Raw genomic sequence first — 20,685 nt, 5'->3', positions numbered from 1 at the left:
GGTAAAAGAAATAAAGGAATTAAAATGATACACTAAGAATTACCATTTAACATAAAATGAAGCAATTGTGGAGGAACTGAGGAAGAAAAATTTATAGGACTTATAGAAAATAAATAGCAATTGGCAAATGAAAATCCTTCAGTTCAGTTCAGTCACTCAGTCGTGTCTGACTCTTTGCGACCCCGTGAATTGCAGCACGCCAGGCCTCCCTGTCCATCACCAACTCCCGGAATTCACTCAAAATCCTACTTTATCAGCAATTACATTAAATGTAAGTAGACTAAAATCTCTAATTCAAAGGCGAGAATCAGCATGATAGATTGAAATATTGTCTACAAAAGACTCACATTTGACTCAAAGACACAAATATGGTAAAAGTAAAAGCTGGAAAAAGATATTACATGAAAACAGTAACCAAAAGCAAGCTAGAGTGGCTAAACCAATACCAGAGAAAATAGACTTTAAAACAAAAATTGTTGCTGAAGACAAAGAAGTACAGTTTATAATGATAAAGGGTCAACTCTTCAAGATGATATGACAATTATAAACACATATACAGCAAACAATAGAGAATTGAAATACTTAAAACCCCAAATTATTGAGGGGATAGACAATTCAACAGTAATAGTTTAAAATTTCATTTCTCCATTTTGAATAAAGAATGGAACAAAAAGATGGAACTTAACCAAGAAATTAGAAGGCTAAAGCTGCAGACCAACTGCATCTCTACAGGACACTCCGCAACACCAGACGACTTATGCTTCTCATGTGCCTAGTCGCTCAGTTGTGTCTCACTCTCTGCGACCCGATGGACTGTATGGACCCCAGGGACTGTAGCCCACCAGGCTCCTCTGTCCATGAGATTTCCCAAGCAAGAATACTGGAGTGGCTGTCATTTCCTTCCCCAGGGGATCTTCCCAGGGAAGACCCAGGGACCTAACCCGTGTCTCTTGCATCTCCTGCCTTGGCAGGTGGATTCTTTACCAGTTGAGCCAACAGGGAAGCTTTATTCTTCTCAAGTACACATGAAATATTCTTAAAGATAGATCATGTGTTAAGCTTACATCTCGATAAATTTAAATGGGTTGATAATACAAAGTATGCTTTCTGATAATAGTGGAATGTAAAAGATAATTAACAGAAGGAAATTTGAGAAATTTACAAATATGTTGAAATAAATCAACACATTCATAAGAGGGATGGCTCAAACAAAATCACAAGGGAAATTGGGAAATACTGTGAGATAGTGAAAATGAAAACATAAAAAAACCTTACTGGATGCAATGAAGGCATTGTTCAGTGGAAAACTTATATTAATATTGTAATGATTGTGTTAAAAATAGGGACAGCTCTCAAAAGTCTAGCCTTCTATCTTATTCTAGAAAAAGAAGAGCAAATTGAACCCAAGCAAATATAAGGAAGGAAATAAAATGACTAGAACAGCAATAAGAGAAATGGAGAATCAAAAAAACAAGAGAAAGTCAGTGAAGCCAAAAGGTGGTCCTTTTATCAGATCAACAGACTTGACAAACCTTTGGCTGTTCAAGAAAGAAGGAAGATGTAAATTACTAAAATCAGGAATGAAAGAGAAAGATCATTATTGACCTCATAGATATGAAAAGGATTGTAAAGGAATACTATGAGCGATGTTTATATGTCAATAAATTTGACAAGGTATATGAAGTGAACAAGTTTCTAAAAGGACACAAAGTACCAAAACCATCTCAAGTAGAAATGAGCTCTGCAAATAGATGTATGGGCTTGCCTAGTGACTCAGTGATAAAGAGGCTGCCTGCCAATGCAAGAGATGTGAGTTCAATCCCTGGGTCAGGAAGATCCCTTGGAAAAGGAGATGGAACCCACTCCAGTATCCTTGCCTGAGAAATCCCATGGACAGAGGAGCCTGGTGGGCTACAGTCCATGGGGTCACAAAAGAGATCCGACTGAGCAACAACAAATAGATGTGTAACATGTTAAGAGATTGATCTGGGGATTAATAAGTTCTTACAATGAAAAACTAAGTCTATACTGGTGAATTCTATCAGTTTAAAGAAGTAACTCTTCAATGAAAAAAAAAAAAAACAACCTAGAAAAGAGAAAACACTTCCTAACTTATTTTTTGACATCAATGTTACTCTGATACCCAAACCAAAGACATCATAAGGAAAAAAAAAACAAAACTGTAGTTAAGTATCGTTTACAAATGTAAAAATTCTTGACAAAGTACTAGTAAATCAAATCCAGCAGTACGTAAAAAAAGATTATACATCCTGATTAAGTAACATTTGTCAGGAATGAAAGGTTGACCCAACATACAAAAATCAATGTAATGCAACATATTGGTAGAATAAAGGTGGGGGAACGCCACAAGATTGTGTCAATAGACAAAGTATTTGATAAAATCCAACACCCTTTCATGATAAAAACACTCAAACTGGGAATAGAAGTGAACTTCCTCAATCTAATAAAAGGGTGTCTGTAAAAAATGCACAGCTAACATAATGAGTGGTGAAAGATTCTATGCTTTCTCCAAGGATGTCCACTCTTACCACATCTATTCATTATTGTACTGGAAATGCAAGCCAGGGCGACTAGGCAAGAAAGAGAAATAAAAAGCATCCGTATTAAAAAGAAAAAAGCAAAGCTGTTTGCAGTTGACATGATCTTAGCCCTAAACAATCCATAAAACAACAACAGAATACAACTATTAGAGTTCACAAGTGAGTTCAGCTGATGGCAAAATAGAAAATCAATATGTAAAAAATACTTGTATTTTATAAACCCTCAATAGACAGCCTGAAAATGAAATTGAGAAAAAATTCCACTTATAATAGCATCAAAATGAATAAAATGCTTAAGAGTAAAATTAATTGAAGAAGTACAAGATTTGTACTGAAAACTAAACTTTTAATGAAGTTAAAGATCTGTATTTTTAGGGTGGAAATACTCCTCCAGTCAATCTAAAGATTAACTCAAATTTCCAAAATTCCAATTTCTTTTTTGCAGAAATTGTTGTTGGTTCTAAAATTCATATGAAAATGCAAGAGACCCAAAACAGCCAAAAGAATCTTGGAGAAAAAGAGTTGGAAGACTCAAATTTCCCAATTTCAAAACTTATTACAAAACTCGAGTAATCAACTCAGGCAGCAAAAAAAATAATGTCATTTGCAGCAACATGGGTGGACCTAGAGATTGTCATACTGAGTGAATAAGTCAAACAGAGAAGCAGAAACATCTTATAACATCCCTTATATGCAGAGTCTAAAAAGAAATGATACAAATGAACTTATTTCCAAAATAGACTCACAGAGAACAAACTTAGGGTTGCCAGGGGGAAGGATGAGAGGAAGGGATAATTAGGGAGTTTGGGATGGACAGGGATACACTTGCTATCAAAATGGATAACCAACAAGGACCTACTATATAGCCCAGGGAGCTCTGCTCAATGTTATGTGGCAGCCTTGATGGGAGGGGAGTTAGGGGGAGAATGGATACCTGTATATATATGGCTGAGTCCCTTTGCTGTCCACCTGAAATTATCACAACATTGTTAGCTGGCTATACTCCAGTACAAAATAAAAAGTTTGGGGACTTGCCTGGCGGTCCAGTGGTTAAGACTATGCCTTCCAATATAGTGTGGGTGTGAGTTCAATCCTGATTAGGGAACTAAGATCCCACATACTGTGGGGTGCAGCCAAAAAGTTAAAAATTTAATAAAAATTAATTAATTTTTAAAAAAACTAGAGTAATCAAGGTGATTTGGTACTAGTAAATGAATAAACGTATAGGTTAATGAAATAGACTTGAGAGTCCAGAAGTAAACAAAGTTTTGAGCAAGGGTACCAAGACACCGAATGACACTTGGGCACCACTGGTTATCCACATGTAAATGAATCGTCCTGGCCTCCCACTTCACACCGTATACAAACATTAACTCAAGTGGAGCAGAGACTTAAATGCAAGAGCTAAAACTATTGAACTCTTAAGGGAAAAAACATAGCTATCTGTGTCTGTACCCTTGTTTTAGATATGACATCAAAAGGTCAAGCAGTCATATAAAAAGTAGATAAATTTGACTTCATTGAAATTGACAACTTTTTTATGTCAAAGTACATTGTCACGAAAGTGAAAAGAAAACCCACAGAGTAGGAAAAACTAGTTTCAAATCCTGTATCTGAAAAGAACTCTTATGATTCAACAATAAAAAATTTAAACACAGGCAGATGGTCTTCCCTGGTGGTTCGGATGGTAAAGAATCTGCCCGCAATGCAGGAGCCCTGGGTCGGGAAGATCGCCTGGAGAAGGGAATGGCTACCCACTCCAGTGCTGTTACCTGGAAAATTCTATGGACAGAAGAGCCTGACGGGCTATAGTCCATGGGGTCACAAAGAGTTGGACACAACTGAGCAACTAACACACACAAAATATTTGAATACATTTTTCCAAGGAAAATATACAAATGGCCAATGAGCATATGCAAAGAAACTCAGCATCATTGGCCGTTAGGGAAATGCAGATCACAACACAAGGAGATACTCATTAGGATGGCTGTGATAAAAGGAAGGCAAAATAATTGTCGGTGAGGTGGTGGAAAAGTTGGAACTCTTAGGTTGCCGGTGGGGTTGTGAAAATGATGCAGCCACTTTGGAAAACAAGTTATCTGTTCCCCAAAATGTACATACAGTTACCATTAGAGCCAGCAATTCCACTCCCAGGTATATATACCGAAAAGAATTGAAAACATGTTCACACAAAAATTGTTACTCATATTAGTCATAACAGCCCAAATGTCCATCAACTGATGAGCCACTAAACAAACGGTGGGATATCTATACAATGATTTGATAATGAAAAGGAATGAAGTTCTGATACATACCACAGTTGCCCAACCTTGAAAACATTGTGCCAAGTGAAAAGAAGCCAGACACATGGTTTCATTTATATGAAATGTCCAGCACAGGCAAAGCCATAGAGACAGAAAGTAGAGAGTGGTCTCCAGAGACTAAAGGAAGTAGGACTGTGGAGTGACTCCTAATAGACATGGGATTTCCTTTCGGGTGATGAGAGGTCTGAAGATAGGCAGGGGTGATGGTTGTACAACCTTGTAAATATACTAAAAATCACTGAATTGGATGCTTTAATATGGTGAGTTCTGTGGTATATAAATCTTATTTCAATAAATAAATGCTCTCATTATGACTAATGTTTATACCTATTTGATCATGGCATTGTTATGTGCTGTGTAGATTAACTTGAACAACATAATATAGATACAGATACATTTAATAGCAAGATATATAATTAAATATAAAGTAAATATTTCCTCCTTCAGGGCTACTACTGTGTGACCATTAAAATTTTATTGTCAGGTTTATTGTGATCTAATATGTATAAGGGCTTCCCTGGTGGCTCAGTGGTAAACAATCCACCTCCCAATCCACCTGCAGGAGACACGGGTTCAATCCCTAAATCCGGAAGATCCCCTGGAAAAGGAAATAGCAACCCACTCCAGTATTCTTGCCTGGGAAATCCCATGGACAGAGGAGCCTGGTGGGCTGCATCCATAGGGTCTTGAGGGAGTTGGACATGACTTAGCTACTAAACAACAACAAATATGTATATACTAAAGTGTTTATCATTAAACTTATTTTATCCTCTTCTGGTGGTGTAAATTATTTTAGAAACATCTCAGTTAAACATTTTGTTTTTAAAGAGCAAGTACAATAATAGTAGGGGACATTTAGGAAAAAGATACTAGTCAAGTTGACTTTGTGTTCATGACTTATATAACTGCAGCTATCTAAAATTTCTTTGGGAAGTTGAGCAGGTTTGTGAAATACATTGTCACTTATTGAGCTTTTTTTTTTTTCCCAAAAAAATGATGGGAAAAAAAAAATATATTATATATATATTTTTCAGGTCAAGCAAATCAAGTGGCCAAAGAAGCTGCTAACAGATGGACTGGTATGTATTAAATGGTAATATATACCAGTGTGTTACTACTGGTAAACTAGTCAAACTCTTGTGCACTTTCTAGGATGTGAAATGCAGAAGCTATTGTGCCTAGTTTTGTTTAAGAAAAGACATTTCTGGAAGTGTATGTATTAATCAAGTTTATGTATCTTAAATCATTTAAAAAAGTCTTACTATGAGTTATTTTGTAAAGTAGGAGACATTTTTGTAAAACAAGTGATTGCTTTCAGTTTAATTTTTATATAGCTTTTTCCCAATAAATCACTTAGACTAATCACTTAACCTTCATATATATTAATGCAAGATACAACTTTTAAGAGCTTTGTGGAATGTGAAAGATTTGTCTTCTTGTTCATAATATTAATTTGTTGAGGACTGACTATGGGCTAGGCATTGTAAAGCCTGTCTATGGCACATTCTCATTTTATTGCCATAGCAATCTTGTGAGGTAGATAGGATTATTATCCCTAATTTTAGAGGTGAAACTGAGGCCACTGGGATCCCACAGTCACACAGGTGCTAAGCATTGGAACAAGAATTAGATTTCAGAGTCCAGGCTCTCACCCCCTACACAGGATAGTCTTCTCTGTGTACCTGCTTTCATGTAAATGCCTCATTAATCCATGTGCCAATGGATACACCCTCTGGTGTATGCCAGGGATATTCTAAGAGATGGTAATTTATAGGGTATTATTTATGTGTCTTAAAGTTTAGAAGAAAATTAATAAATAGTGATTGTTGTGAATTATGTACCAGTATGATTACTATTTTTAAAACCTATCTGGAAGTTACACTGATGCTTCTCCAGTATTTAATTATAAAATAATGGTAATTGGGCTTTCCCATCCTGGCAAGAGTCTTCAGTGCCGTTATGTGTGTTACTCATCCTGGTTCTGTTTCTCTGGGAGCGTATGGATAAGATCGCATTGACGCCGAGATGCAGAAAGCTTGAAGTAGCTGCCTTACTAAAGTCCAAGGTGCTTAGTCACTGGAAGAACAGGGCCTTATGCCAGATTTCCCTGATTCCATATTCAGGCTTCTGTGCTTCACAGAAAGCTAAGAGTCATTTTTCCTTGTCTGTTTTAGAATTAAAATCAATATAAATGGCCTTTGGCTCCTGTAAAATTGCAGTCTTACTTATTACAAAGTTATTTCCTAAATAGTATAATGCTTTACTGATAAGAGCAGAGAGGGTAAAAACAGCCAAGTAATATTAAATAAAAGGGACCGTGAAATGTGTGCCCAATAAAGTATATATAACCAATAAATACAGTGATACCATATAGGTTTGAGAAATACAAAATTTTGAGTGGAAAAAGGCAAATGGATTTTTTACGTTAAAAATAAATCAAGAGTTACAAAGTGATTTCCCGCAGTTAACAAGCAGTAGGAACAGGAGGCCTGTGTATATGGTGAGAGAGGAACTTGACTTGAAAGGTATCCTGTTGTGCTCATTATTTGCTGTGTGACTCATTGATCCTCTCTGAGCTTGCTTCTTCATCTGTTCAGTGTGGATAATATTTGCCTCAACATTTCAGGAGGATTCAATAAAACAGTTTATAAGCCCTTTAGCACACCATTAGACACATTGATAAACAAATACTTCCATTTTCCCTCTTTTAAAAAAATCCTTTTATGTTTTCCGATTGATCGTAAACTTCAAAAATTATAATTAAAAAAATGTGAACAACTTCTTTTTCCATTGTGTTACTAGCTGAGAAAGAACCTAAAACTTTTAAAATCATGTAGGAAGGATGATATTTTTAGAAGAGCAGAAACAGCTGTTAAGAACCATGTTTCCATTTGAGTTTATGACTTGCTCCTTCCAACATAAAAGTGTTATGAAAAAATCATGGAGTTACATTACACCTCAGAAAACCTTCCTGTTTTCAAAACAAACATAAAGAAAACATCAGTACTATTTATAACTAAAGATTGTTATGTAATTATTAAGATTTGGTTTCTTCATATGAAAGAGATTCCTAAAATGTGTGTAAAATTGAGCATATTTACTTTTCAGTATTTCAGTTTTGCAGTATGAGAAATCAAGGTATAAATAGTGTTTTGTGACATTAAGTAACTTTAAATGTGATTTATGAAATTATAGAAAACCTTGCCTGATAACGAAGATGGTGGAGTTTTTATGACTTTTTATGAGAGACTTCTTGGTGAGTGAGGGGGATAGGTGTTGTGACGTCCTGGTGTAGACCCATGTGTGCGATACTGCCCGTCCTAGTCCTGCATTTATCCTGGGTTTGCCATCATATAGACTAATACGAATTCTACCCCTCTTAAAACTGTTTCTTTAAAAAAAAAAAATAAAGTTTTTCCAAAGTAAACAAGTGGGACCTGATTAAACTTAAAAGCTTTTGCACAGCAAAGGAAACTATAAGCGAGGTGAAAAGACAACCCTCAGAATGGGAGAAAATAATAGCAAATGAAACGACTGACAAAGGATTAATTTCCAAAATATAGAAGCAGCTCATACAATTTAATACCAGGAAAACAAACAACCCAATCAAAAAGTGGAAAAGAGACCTAAACAGACATTTCTCCAAAAAAGACACACAGATGGCTAACAAACACATGAGAAGATGGTCAGCATCACTCATTATTAGAGAAATGCAAATCAAAATCACAATGAGATATCACCTCACATCGGTCAGAATGGCCATCATCAAAAAGTCTACAGTAAATGCTGGAGAGGGTGTGGAGAAAAGGGAATGCTCTTGCACTGTTGGTGGGAATGTAAATTGATACAGCCACTATGGAAGACATATGGAGATTCCTTTAAAAACTAGGGATAAAGCCACCATATGATCCAGCAATCCTACTCCTAGGCATATACCATGAGAAAACCAAAAGTGAAAAAGACACATGTATCCCACTGTTCTTTGAAGCACTGTTTACAATAGCTAGAATATGGAAGCAACCTAGATGTCCATCGACAGATGAATGGATAAAGAAGTTGTGCTACATATACACAATGGAATAGTACTCAGCCATTAAAAGGAATGCATTTGAGTCAGTTCTGATGAGGTAGATGAACCTAGAACCTATTTTACAGAGTGAAGTGAGTCAGAAAGAGAAATACGTATTCTAATGCACATGTATGGAATCTAGAAAAATAAAGAATTTATTTGCAGGGCAGCAATGGAGAAACAAACATAGAGAATAGACTTATGGACATGGGAGAGGGTGAGATGTATGGAAAGAGTAACATGGGAACTTACATTACCATATGTAGAATCCATAGCCAATGGGAATTTGCTTACAGGAAACTCAAAAAGGGGCTCTGTATCAGCCCAGAGGATGGAATGGGGCGGGACATGGGAGGGAAGTTCAAAAGGGAGGGGATATATGTATACCTATGGCTGATTCATGTTGAGGTTTGACAGAAAATAAAATTCTATAAAACAATTATCCTTCAATAAAAAATAAGAAAAAGTTTTTAATCCATTTATAAACATTTCCACACAACAGAAAAATTGACAGGTACGAACTGTCAAAATTGCAGATAACACTGTCTTAAAGGCAGACATCCAGTGGCCCAAGGACATATTGAATCAGTCACTTTTAATTGATTCATTAAGAATTGTGTAGAGAGGCTTTTTGTTTGTTTGTTTCTTCTTAGTCTTTGAAGGCCTATAGAATGCTTTCTTGCCGTCATGTGAACCAGTATTCCTTCCTGCAGAGGCTCCAGCCTCACTCTAGTGTCTCGTTTCCTTCTCTCCTGATCCCGGCTGGAAGTCCATCCCTCCAGGTTCCTGCAGTGTCGCACTTGTCCTCTTATTTTCTGCAAATCTTTCTGTATTCTTAGAGTCTCGCAGAGTCTGGAAACAGTACATATAACACTTGATCTTTTATCTCTAGCATACATATCACTTTGGAATTGTTTAGCATTAATTTTTCTCTTTCTTGTGTCAGTTTGAAGGCATAGGCTATGTTCTGCAAGACCTGTAATATACTTAATAACTGTCTTATGTAGCAGTATTTGTTGTGACTCTCAAGAATGCATAGGTTATGCAGACATTAACCAAATTAAACAGACAATTCTAGAGTACCTCTTGCTATTAGTTTTCTCACTTAGGTTCTTAGGGAAAGTAGAGATTTGGTTTAGATTGTTAACATAAAGATTTGTTTTAGTATCTGTTGATATTCTATAACAAAGAAATGAGACTATTTTATTAACATTCTATTTGATATAGCAGTATTCACCTCAGCAGTTAACTTTATTCAAACCATTTAATTATGATTACTTGATACTTGGAATTCAACTTCCTAAAACAGTGTTCTTAAAAGTGATCAAACTCCATATAATAATTTCCTAATGATACCATGCAGTATAACGGTATGCTTCAGACCAGGTGACTTAAATGAAGAAATTGGTTTTCTCACAGTTCTGGAGGCTGAGCGTCCAGAAGCACGGTTGGCAGGTGTGGTTTCCTGAGTGTGCCTCCCCGTGGCTTGTAGGTGGCCGCCTTCTTCCGCGTCCTTACAGCCTCTCCAGCGCCTGCCCCTGGCACCTCAGTGTGTCCACCTTCCTCTTCTTGCAATACCACCAGTTAAACTGGATCAGGGTCCCACCCCAGTGGGCTCATTTTAATTTAATCACCTCTAAAGACCCAGTTTCCAAATACAGTCATATTCTGAAGGAACGGAATTTAGGTCTAAAACATATGAACTTGGGGGAGGTACTAATTCAGCTAATAACACTCCAAAAGAACCTATTTTAACCCTTCATTTCATTATCACAACTAACAGTGCTTAACATTTATAGAGCACTATGAACCAGAAAGTTGTGTACCATGGTTTTTCTATATTTATAGTCTTAGTGCATATTCATTATAAAGATGGTATATGTACATTAAACAGAATATTTAAAATTACAAAAAGAAAACTCACTGTCATTCCTGTTCTCTCTAAGTGCTGACATAGGAGCACACTGGTACTGCCTTGCATAGACACCCTTCTGGGTGATTGGACATTTAGATTACTTGTATTTTTTTCTTTTGTTACCTTGGGATGAAGATTTGATCATAAATCTTTGTACACGGTTTATTTCCTTCGAGTCCCCTTAGATAGATGTAACACTTTTTTCAGTGGTAAGATGCACTTAAATTCCCTAGGAGACATTAGGGCTGTATCTGCTCCTTTTAGCCTTCAGTGACCCCTTCTCTCCTCTCCACCCCTTCTCCCTAGCCTGGCTGTCTAGAAGCCACTTCTGTGCCTGGGGGAGGGAAGGAAAGGGGTGCCCTCTGGGACAGGAGCAGCTCTAATTCCTGAGGTAACAGAACCCTGCCTTTGCTCTGGAGATGTTAAAGAGGTGCCATCAGCCTCTCCCTGTCTTTGGATTATTAAGTCAGGTATTCTTCAGTGGCAACTGATTTACTGAATTTTTTGAATATGAAATCTGTTTATTCAAGACAATCACTAATATTTTCTTTATTCTGAAAGTTAATTGTCGTTACTTTTAAATGGGTTTCCCTGGTGGCTTAGTGGTAAAGAACCCACCTGCAGTGCAGGAGATGTGGGTTCGATCCTTGGGTCAGGTATATCCCCTGGAGAAGGAAACGGCAACCTACACCAGTATTCTTTCCCAGGAGATCCCATGGACAGAGGAGCCTGGCGGTCTGTAGTCCATGGGGTCACAAGAGTTGGACACGACTTAGCAACTAAACAACAACTCTTGAAAATACAGAAAATTCCTTATTTTGATACTTCTAAAATAATAGAAGTTTTTTTTAAAAAAAATGAGTATAATTATATTTGAACTTCTGTGATTGTGTTTCCAGTTCTCAAAAATATTTCTCAATTTTCTTTATAGATAACATATTTGCCATAAAATCTTGGGCCAAAAGAAAGTTTGGATTTGAAGAAAATAAAATAGATAAAAATTTTGGAATTCCAGAAGACTTTGACTACATAGACTAAAACGTTCCATGTTGTTGATGGTGAAGGAGCTATGTGCTCATGAATATGTAAATTTTTACATTATCCAGCTAAATGGGCTGAATTGTCATTTACCTGTAACTGTCTTTATTGTTTTATTAAAGTTTAAAGTACGGAGTGTGGATGTTTTCACTCTTTTTGATTATCCTCAGTGCTCATCAGAATTAGGAGAATGCAAGTCTGTTAGGCTTACCAATAATTTTTTTTGTAATAGATCAAAGCCATCATGACATAACATTTTTTAGTTTTATTCAAATATTAAGAACTAAAAGTACCTCTGAAGACTGTATTATACATGCTTGGAAATAACTTTCAAAACTAATGGCTGCTTTACTATTAATATTTCTCAGTATTTAGTGGAAAATGTGTCTGATTGAGTCTCAGTATATTGCATCATATTTGAAAATTTCCCACAGGAAAAAATACAGAAAGTTGATGTTCCTTAAATTTAGCGTTAGATAGTAATTCCTCAAACATGAAAGCTACTTTTTTTTTTAATGTTTGATGCCTTTCTGCTGTAAAGAACAAAACATGCCCTTTGTCCTAATTTATACACTTGTAAGATGATATAGTGGTGTTAGTATAGCACGCATACTCAGCTGAGTTCAGGGATTTTTTTCTTTCCATCTACCTTCAAAAAAGAATAGGTTAAAAATAATGTACATCTTATGTGTATATCTTTTTCCAGTTCAACTTTGGCATTTAGGGTATTTGCAGGACAAACTTAAAGAAAAGAAAAATCAAGACTAGTGTGTGTAATGCCCTTTCCATACATGCCTTAATTTTTCTTCACACAGTCCAATTTTGATATTCTTTTAAGTAACTTGAATGAGGCGCTCCATATGTTTGAAGTGACCCAGATGGTATCCACACCATTTGTTAGTGAATCTGGTCTTTGAATTGTGTGGAGTTGCCAGGGGCCTACTTAATCACTTCCTGGATGTGGGCCGGAGCTTACTGGTCCAACTTTGTTCTCAAAGCCAGTTTATGTTGCCTTAGGGCAGTAGCTCTTCTCACAGGAGAAAGTATTTGATGTAAAAGACAAAGGACAAAAAAATAAAAATAACCCATCGTAAGCCTTTCCCTAATACACTAATGGGAATTCCAAAATTTCTCAGACCTCATTTGCTGTTTCTTGGAAAAGATGCTTCTGAGAATTCCCTGGCAGTCCAGTGGTTGAGGTTTCCCTGATGGTGCTAGTGGTAAAGAACCCACCTGCCAACGTAGAAGACATAAGAAGTACGGGTTCCATCCCTGCCTCAGGAAGATGTCCTGGAGGCGTGGCAACCCACTCCAGTATTCTTACTTGGAGAATCCCAGGGACGGAGGAGCCTGGCAGCTACAGTCCACAGGGTCACAAAGACTCGGACACGACTGAAGCGATTTCGCATCACTGCATGCCAGTGCTTAGGAGACTGTGCTCTTCCTGCTGAGGGCCCAGGCTTGATCCCTGGTCAAACTAAGGGAACAAAGATCCCACAAACTGCATGGCATGGCCAAAAAAATTTTTTTAATTAAAAAAATTAAAAGGTACTTTCCTCTTTAGAAGGTATATAGGTTCAAAAAGAAAGCCATTTCTAATGGCTTAAAAGATTCTATTTCATAAATATTTAGATAGCTTCAACATATTTTTTTTTTACTATCTTATGGGGCTAGCCTGAGAATCACTTCTTAGTATTTGCCTAAGATCAAGTGTAGTATGGAGGCTTCTCAGGTGGCACAGTGGTGAAGAATCTGCCTGCCAGTACAGGAGACACAAGAGATGGAGGTTTGCTCTCTGGGTTGGGAAGGGGAATAAAAAATGACAACCCACTCCAGTATTCTTGCCTGAAAAATTCCATGCACGGAGGAACCTGGTGACAGTCCATGGGGTCTCAGAGTTGGACACGACTGAGCACACAGCCTGAGAAGGATTGAGACGGAGTCTGTTCATGAGCCCCCCCCGAGACTGTGGTACCCTCCTAAGCCAGCAGTGGTCCAGTAGATGTTTAACTAAACTGAGTCTTTGGAAAGTGAGTTGGGGCCTGGTTTATAGAATGTGCCTATTTGTGTGATGTACATACACCCAGCGTAGAGAGTCTCAGATTACCAGCATGACGACAGTGCCAGGTGGAGAAAGATGCTGGGTGTCAGGTGGTATTTCTTCCGTGCAGATACGGTAGATGTAAACCCTCTAGAGCATAGATAAGGGTAAAATGCGAAGTAATGAGGGAGCGATGAGTTGTTTGTTTTAGTACTACTGTTTTGAATGCGTAGTTTCTGTGGTTTCATCATGGAGATGGCGGTAGTAACAGCTGGCCCACCGTTCCTTGACTGTTGGCTTGCCTACTGCGGCACATCACTCTTCTTAATCTTGAAGAGCTGCTTTTGAGTTTGCTCGTCCCTGAAATTGGAGATACTGATTAAGAAGCCCAGGGGCACTGGTCCAGCAAAATTCTAGGTAATCCTTAGTCCTGGGTCGGTTTTGTAATTGACCGGAAGACTGAGGACAAACTTCGGTAGACCTAGAGTCAGATTGCTAGTGATTCAGGATCAAATCTGATTCAGTATTGTATGATTGAAATTCCCAATGTCCTTTCAATGAATTGTGAAGTTTAAAAGGCATTTGAGAGATGATTTCCATCTTAACATCCTTCTTCACGTGTAGTTATTACAAAAATCTCACTACCTATCTTTTAAAGAACCCTAGGAAAAATTTTATAGTCTCCTAATGAGTTTCCATTTTCCGAGCCAGATCAGATCGCTCAAATGTCACTTCTGAGCTTGGGCCAGGACCAAAGAAATCCATAAGGATCATTAGTCTAATAGGATTAGGAAGTTCTTGGCCTGTCTCAGAAATTGATGCTATTATCCTAAACTTTATCAAACATGATTTGAAGGGATTAGAAAAGGCAAGTACAGCCAAGAAACAAGAACCACCCTAATAATTCTTGATCAGAAAAATCTAAATTGTAAACCCGATAATACTGTTTTTTGGGTTTTTGTTGGTTTAAGAACACGATTGGAGTAAAATAGAAAACATTTTCCTGCTAATATGCCATCATTGTGAGAGCAGTTTCAATGGGACAGCTGATGGGAGGGTGTCTCAAAATTATACATAAATCCCCTTTCAGGGCATGCTTCCCGAATGCTGTCTGTATGCTAGGAGGAAAATGTGCTGCATTATGAACTGTCCCACTGCAGTGAATTTATATTATACTTACACCAGCTTGATTTTTAAAAAATTATTTTTAAGAGATAAGAGGTCAGGTGAGGCTAATGATTTCTATTAACCAAGAATGGCAAACTACCATCCCAAGAGCCAACTTCAAGGCCCGTTTTTTACAGCCCTGGAGCTAAGAATGCCTTTTTATGCTTTTTAAATGATGTAGACATAAGAATAAGCAACAGAGGTGGTATGTAGCCTACAAAACCTGAAATATTTACCAGCTGAACCTTTACAGAAAAAGTTTGTCAACTTTGAAAAGATCAAAAGCTGACAGCCTGTGGTCTAGATAGACATGCAAGGCATGTTTTGCCTAACCTGTATTTTACTTTTCATTTAAACTGGTTGTCAACACAGCCACATGTGAAATGTCACGGGCATCTCGAGCTTCTTCTGAAAGCTGAATGATTGAGCAACCCCCATGGCAGCACCTCTGCTGGAGGTGAGGGACTGACTCAGGGGTGGCGAGTTCATCTCTTAGAGGAATGCCGAGTACAGCTTTCTTCCTGAAGTCACTCTTCTGTTCCAAGGTGACAAACTGATTTGAGATCAAACTTTAGTTTCAACTTTTCAAATCCCAGAAGAAAAATCCAGGTGCCATTTTTTTGTATTAAATGTTTAAACTAACATAGAACTGACATCTTGATGATGAAACATTCTATGCACAAACAAGCGATGTCTTTCCATATGCTCAAACATGCTTTTAGTTTTTCCTGTAGTTCTGTAGATGGGCTTCCCTGGTGACTCAGACAGTAAACAATCTGCCTGCGTAGTGGGAGACCTGCATTCAATCCCTGGGTTGGGAAGATCCCCTGGGGAAGGGCATGGTAACCCACTCCAGTATTGTTGCCTGGAGAATCCCCATGGACAGAGGAGCTTGGTGGACCACAGTCCATGGGGTCCCAAAGAGTCAGACACGACTAAGCAACTAACACACACACTTAGTTTTTCTAGTGGTTTTATAGTTTTCTTCATATAAAATTTTTACATTTCTTAACTGTATTCCTAAGTATTTTATCTTTTATTCCCATTTTAAATGGAGGTTTTTCTAACTGGTTATTATTTATGTTTTGCATATTAATTTTGCATCCTGCCATCTTGCTAAATTCTTTTTTGAGTTTGTTTTGTAATTCTCCGAAGTTTTCCAGATATCCTATCCTATCCTATCATATTCAAATAGGCATAGTTTTAATTCTTCTTTTCTCATTGTTTTCTCTTACCTGATTATATCAGCTAATACCACTCATAAAACTGTAATAGAGGTAGGAACATCTGTCTTTATTTCTGACTTCAGTAGGAACGCCTTATAATTCTGCATTAAGTAAAATGCTGGCCTTTAATTTGGTAATGTTAAGGAAATATCCTGTCTTCTCAAGGATTTGTATCAGGAATACTTGTTAAATTTGTTAGAGTTTTCCCCATCTATGGAGATAAGCATAGGATCTTTCTTTTAAAACCTATTAATAAGGTGAATGATATTAATAAATTTTTCACACTCATCTATCTGTACATTCCTGGCATAAAACCTACTTAGCCATGGTGAATTATTTTCTTAATGTGATATTAGAGTTAGATATTATATAGATATTAATAGTTATATAGATATTAATAGTTTAGAGTTTTTGCACCAATATTCATAAGTGATACTGGTCTATAATTTTTTCTTTATGTGCTATCTCTACAGGTTTGGATATCAGTGTTATACTAATGTTAATCCTTCTTAAAAAGGATTTGCAAGTTTTGTTTCATCTGCTCTGAAACAATTTATGTAACACTGGGATTTCCTGGCTTCTAAAGATATTCAACTATAATTTTCAACAACAAAACCAAAAATTGGATCATTCTGAACATATGAATCAGTGCTATTTTGCTTTTCACTTAAGAGTTTGAAAATTTTGTTCAAAAAATTTGTTTTACTTGCTATATATTGTTTCTTCATAAAGATGTACTAAGATTTATAGACATTTGGTTTGTTTTCAGCGGCATGCTAGTTCAGATGGTATTTTCATAGAACATTTCCAAACATCTGTTTGTGCATTCATGGGAGTTCTTGACAAGAGAAAAAAAGAAGCTCTTTTGAGTTTGTTTTTTACTCAATAAGACTATTCATGAAGAACTGATCCTCTACAAAGACTATAAGTAATACAAGATAGAGCTGAGTTTTATAGAAAAGAAGGGGAAGGGTAATTAACGGCTTTGAGGACTTTTTAAATTGCTTTTTCAATAGGTTTTCAGAAGTGAATTCTAGGTAATTTTTTATTGAAACAATTTGTAAAAAACTGTGCTGGGACTCTATTATCAAAAACAGATTTGTAAAAATTACTGCCTTTTAGCCGAAATTTATTAATTAGAAAAAAAATGTGTAATTAATGCTCAGGTGTCTTTAGGTTAAAGATTAGCTTTTAAAGGCTAAATGCCAAATGCTTTCTGAAAACCTCTCTAAAATGTACCTTGCCGATTTGGAGTTTGGGTTTGATGCAGAAAAGGCGAGTTACTTTGCAAGCCCTAACTTGGAAGGCATCATGTTTATCCTGACATTTGGAAAAGTAACTATGGGAACTTTTTGCACATTTACACTGAACAGATATGTAATTTTTTGTGTCCAGTTGTGGTGGTTACATGCTTAAGTCACCGTACTTCTGGCTTACATGCGTTTCCTGTGTTGTGTGAGCTCTGGGGACCCACACCTAACTGACTTTAACTTTCTCATTAGCAAGTTTCCGTCAGAGCAGATTTGGTTTGATTCTGAGGTCAACCGGAACAAATACTTTGCTTTTAAGGACCCTAATAGAATCAGTTTGTATTTATGGAGACTGAAATGACCTGTTTGTTTTTAACCGACTAAAAATATACTTTAATGACAACAATTTTCTTAGTAGATCCAGAAAGATAACTTCTTTTTTGGAATGGTGTCAACATTTGATATAGCACAGCTTCAGGAAATAACATACCTGTATACCAAAATTATTCTGCGTAACCATAACTGAAAGGGCCAAAGAGCTTGCTTTTCTCATATGTGGACAGAGTATGAAGAAGCCATATTATAGTGCAGTGTTAACTATGGTATAAGAAGACCATTTAAAAGTAAGGCAGTAGCGTTGGAACTCAGTATATTTGGAAGATAGTTTTTTCCCTACTAGACAAAAGCTCTTTGAGGGCATGTTGGTTTTTCATCTCTTTAGGCCCAGAGTACCTCATGTAGTATTTGACACAAAAGAATGACAATTTCATCATCTCCTGCTTCGAATAGACTCTCATCATCGCTTACCAACACTTTTACTTCAACTATAACTGGCCTTACTCCAGAAAGACTATAAAGCAGCTGTGACTTTCAGTCAGCTTTTCCTCTCAGTCCCTAAAACTATTTCAGACATTTCCCACTCAGGCCTCTCTACTCAATTCTACTTTCCTCAATTTTCTCTATTAAAAAAAAAAAGTTTTCTATTTAAGCTTGAGCTCTTCAAGCATGATCGCAGCTCCCTAACAGCCCCTCTTCCAGCTGCTGCCGCAGCCATCCTTCTGCCTAGACTGGGCCTCCACTGCTGTCCACGCCCCAGCTCCCTCCTGGTAGCTCCGAGGCCTTGCTTTGCTTCATTTTTGTCCTCTTTACCTCCCTCCTCCCTCACTCTTCCTTTCTACTGCCTGGTCTTAACACACCTCCACACTGTTGTATCGGAACACATTGCCAGATAGGAGGAGATACCATTTCTTCTCCTTTTATTCTAATAACCTAAAGTGAGGTGAAGTCGCTCAGTCGTGTCCGACTCTGTAGCCCACCAGGCTCCTCTGTCCATGGGATTCTCCAGACAAGAGTACTGGAGCGGGTTGCCATTTCCTTCTCCAGGGGATCTTCCCCACCCAGGAATTGAACCCGGGTCTCCCACATTGCAGGCAGACGCTTTACCGTCTGAGCCACCAGGAACCTAGGATTCAGCTAAATTGTTTAAGTCATTTTTGAACATTACAGTCACTTCTCCATTTATGAAATCATTTGAACACTCATTTAATAATCTCATGTTTGCCAGGCATTACATTAGAAGTTGATCCAAAGATAAATGAGTGCTATAGTCCTCGCCTCAAAGGATTCCAACTAAGTAAATGAGGCAGATGCACAAGCAGGGAATTATAACACTGAAGAGAGCACAGGCAAGGAGTGTACAGGTGTCAGGGGGTGTGGACAGGGAAGACCGCCGCATCAACCCACAGTCCTGCTTCCTAGGATTTAGATCCACAGATACAAAGCTGGCGCTGGGTGGGTCCACCTCAGGATATCACTGTCCCTCTTCTGGATCCCAGTTCTTGGTGTTCGTTTTATAAATCCACAGTGGGAAACGCCATTATATTTTAACAAGGAAACAATCATTTTAAATAGTAAGAAAAAATATGTACATGAGTAAATTACTGCTATCCAAAGTTTCTACAGAGCATATGCTACCTTTTAATAAAAGGGGAAAGGAAGTCCCCTGAAGGTCCAGGGGTTAGAACTTGGTGCTTTCACTCCCGTGTGGTCAAAAAAATAAGTAAAGGGGGAAAATAACACATGTGTTTGTGATTGCTCATGTCCACACACACACACACACACACTGAAAGGAGGCACAGGAGACTTAGTGGTTGTCTGTGTGAAAGGGAGGAATTCTCCCTCTTCTCCTTTCTATAAATTTTATTTTATTTTTTTTACTTTTATTTTTTAACTTTACAATATTGTATTGGTTTTGCCATATTGAATGTTGCCGGTTCAAATATTTTTGTGTATTGTTTGTTCCGGAAGTTGAATTACAACAAATAACTCCCAGAGGTCTCTGCACCATCTGGCCCCAACTTTTCAGTCTTTACTTTGCACTTCTCTGCAGCATGAAACAAATCAAGGTAGTCTTCTCTCTTAATCGAAGAATCATTAGCAAGCAAGTTTTGCTCATCTGAGCCCTTCATCAAGCGTGTCCTCCATCTAGACTCTGTTTCTTCAGAGAGCAGCTCGAGTCCAGCATTCTTCACGAGGCCTTCTGTGCCAGGCCTTCCGTCACAGAAACCTCCTGTGAGCCACGGCTCTATGCAAGGCACGTCCGCTCGTGCCGCACTGCCCAGCTGCTCTGTAACGCCACCTAAGTAACGTTCGTGTTTGGACGTCCTATATCCACTCAATTCCCAGCTCATACAGCCTTGCATCATCCACATATAAAGCTCTTAGTATTTCTTGAATCAGTTAATCCTATCCACTTGCTGAGGGGGATAATTACTGTCCTAATGAAAACCACTGAATGAAAATGAGCTGTTGGAAGTGTTCCCTAAGTCCCTGGGAAACAATACGGATTTGGATCAAACAACCTTGAGTTCACATACTGGCTCTCACTCTGAATTTAGGCAAGTTAATATCCCTATGCTTTCCTGCCCCTTTTTTTCTTTTTTAAAAAATTTTATACAATTTTTAAAAGTTACTTGACATTTACAGTTATTGCAAAATATTGGCTGTGTTCCCTGTGTTGCACAATAGGCCTGAGCCTACCGTACCCCCAATAGTTTGTGCCTCGCTCCCCACTCCCCAGGGCTACCCTGCTTCC

At 37.7% G+C, this 20,685-nt stretch overlaps 1 protein-coding gene across 3 annotated transcripts in view; it reads left to right on the top strand.

Moving 5' to 3' along the window:
* MND1 (meiotic nuclear divisions 1) overlaps window positions 1-12,043 on the top strand; it is an 82,313-nt gene extending 70,270 nt beyond the window's left edge. The window contains exons 7-9 of one of the 3 annotated variants that reach the window (XM_055550014.1): window positions 5,920-5,964; window positions 8,081-8,141; window positions 11,801-12,043. In XM_055550014.1, the coding sequence (XP_055405989.1) occupies window positions 5,920-5,964; window positions 8,081-8,094 (59 nt within the window). In that variant the 3' untranslated portion in view covers window positions 8,095-8,141; window positions 11,801-12,043. The remainder of the gene's footprint in view (window positions 1-5,919; window positions 5,965-8,080; window positions 8,142-11,800) is intronic. The other 2 variants (XM_055550012.1, XM_055550013.1) reach the window with 2 other exon arrangements.
* Window positions 12,044-20,685: the final 8,642 nt, after the last annotated feature.

Source organism: Bubalus kerabau, chromosome 16 (genome assembly GCF_029407905.1).
Source record: "Bubalus kerabau isolate K-KA32 ecotype Philippines breed swamp buffalo chromosome 16, PCC_UOA_SB_1v2, whole genome shotgun sequence".
In the NCBI taxonomy this organism is placed as follows: domain Eukaryota; kingdom Metazoa; phylum Chordata; class Mammalia; order Artiodactyla; family Bovidae; genus Bubalus; species Bubalus kerabau.
Note: the sequence above shows the minus strand (reverse complement) of the source record. Positions and strands in the feature narration are given on the sequence as shown.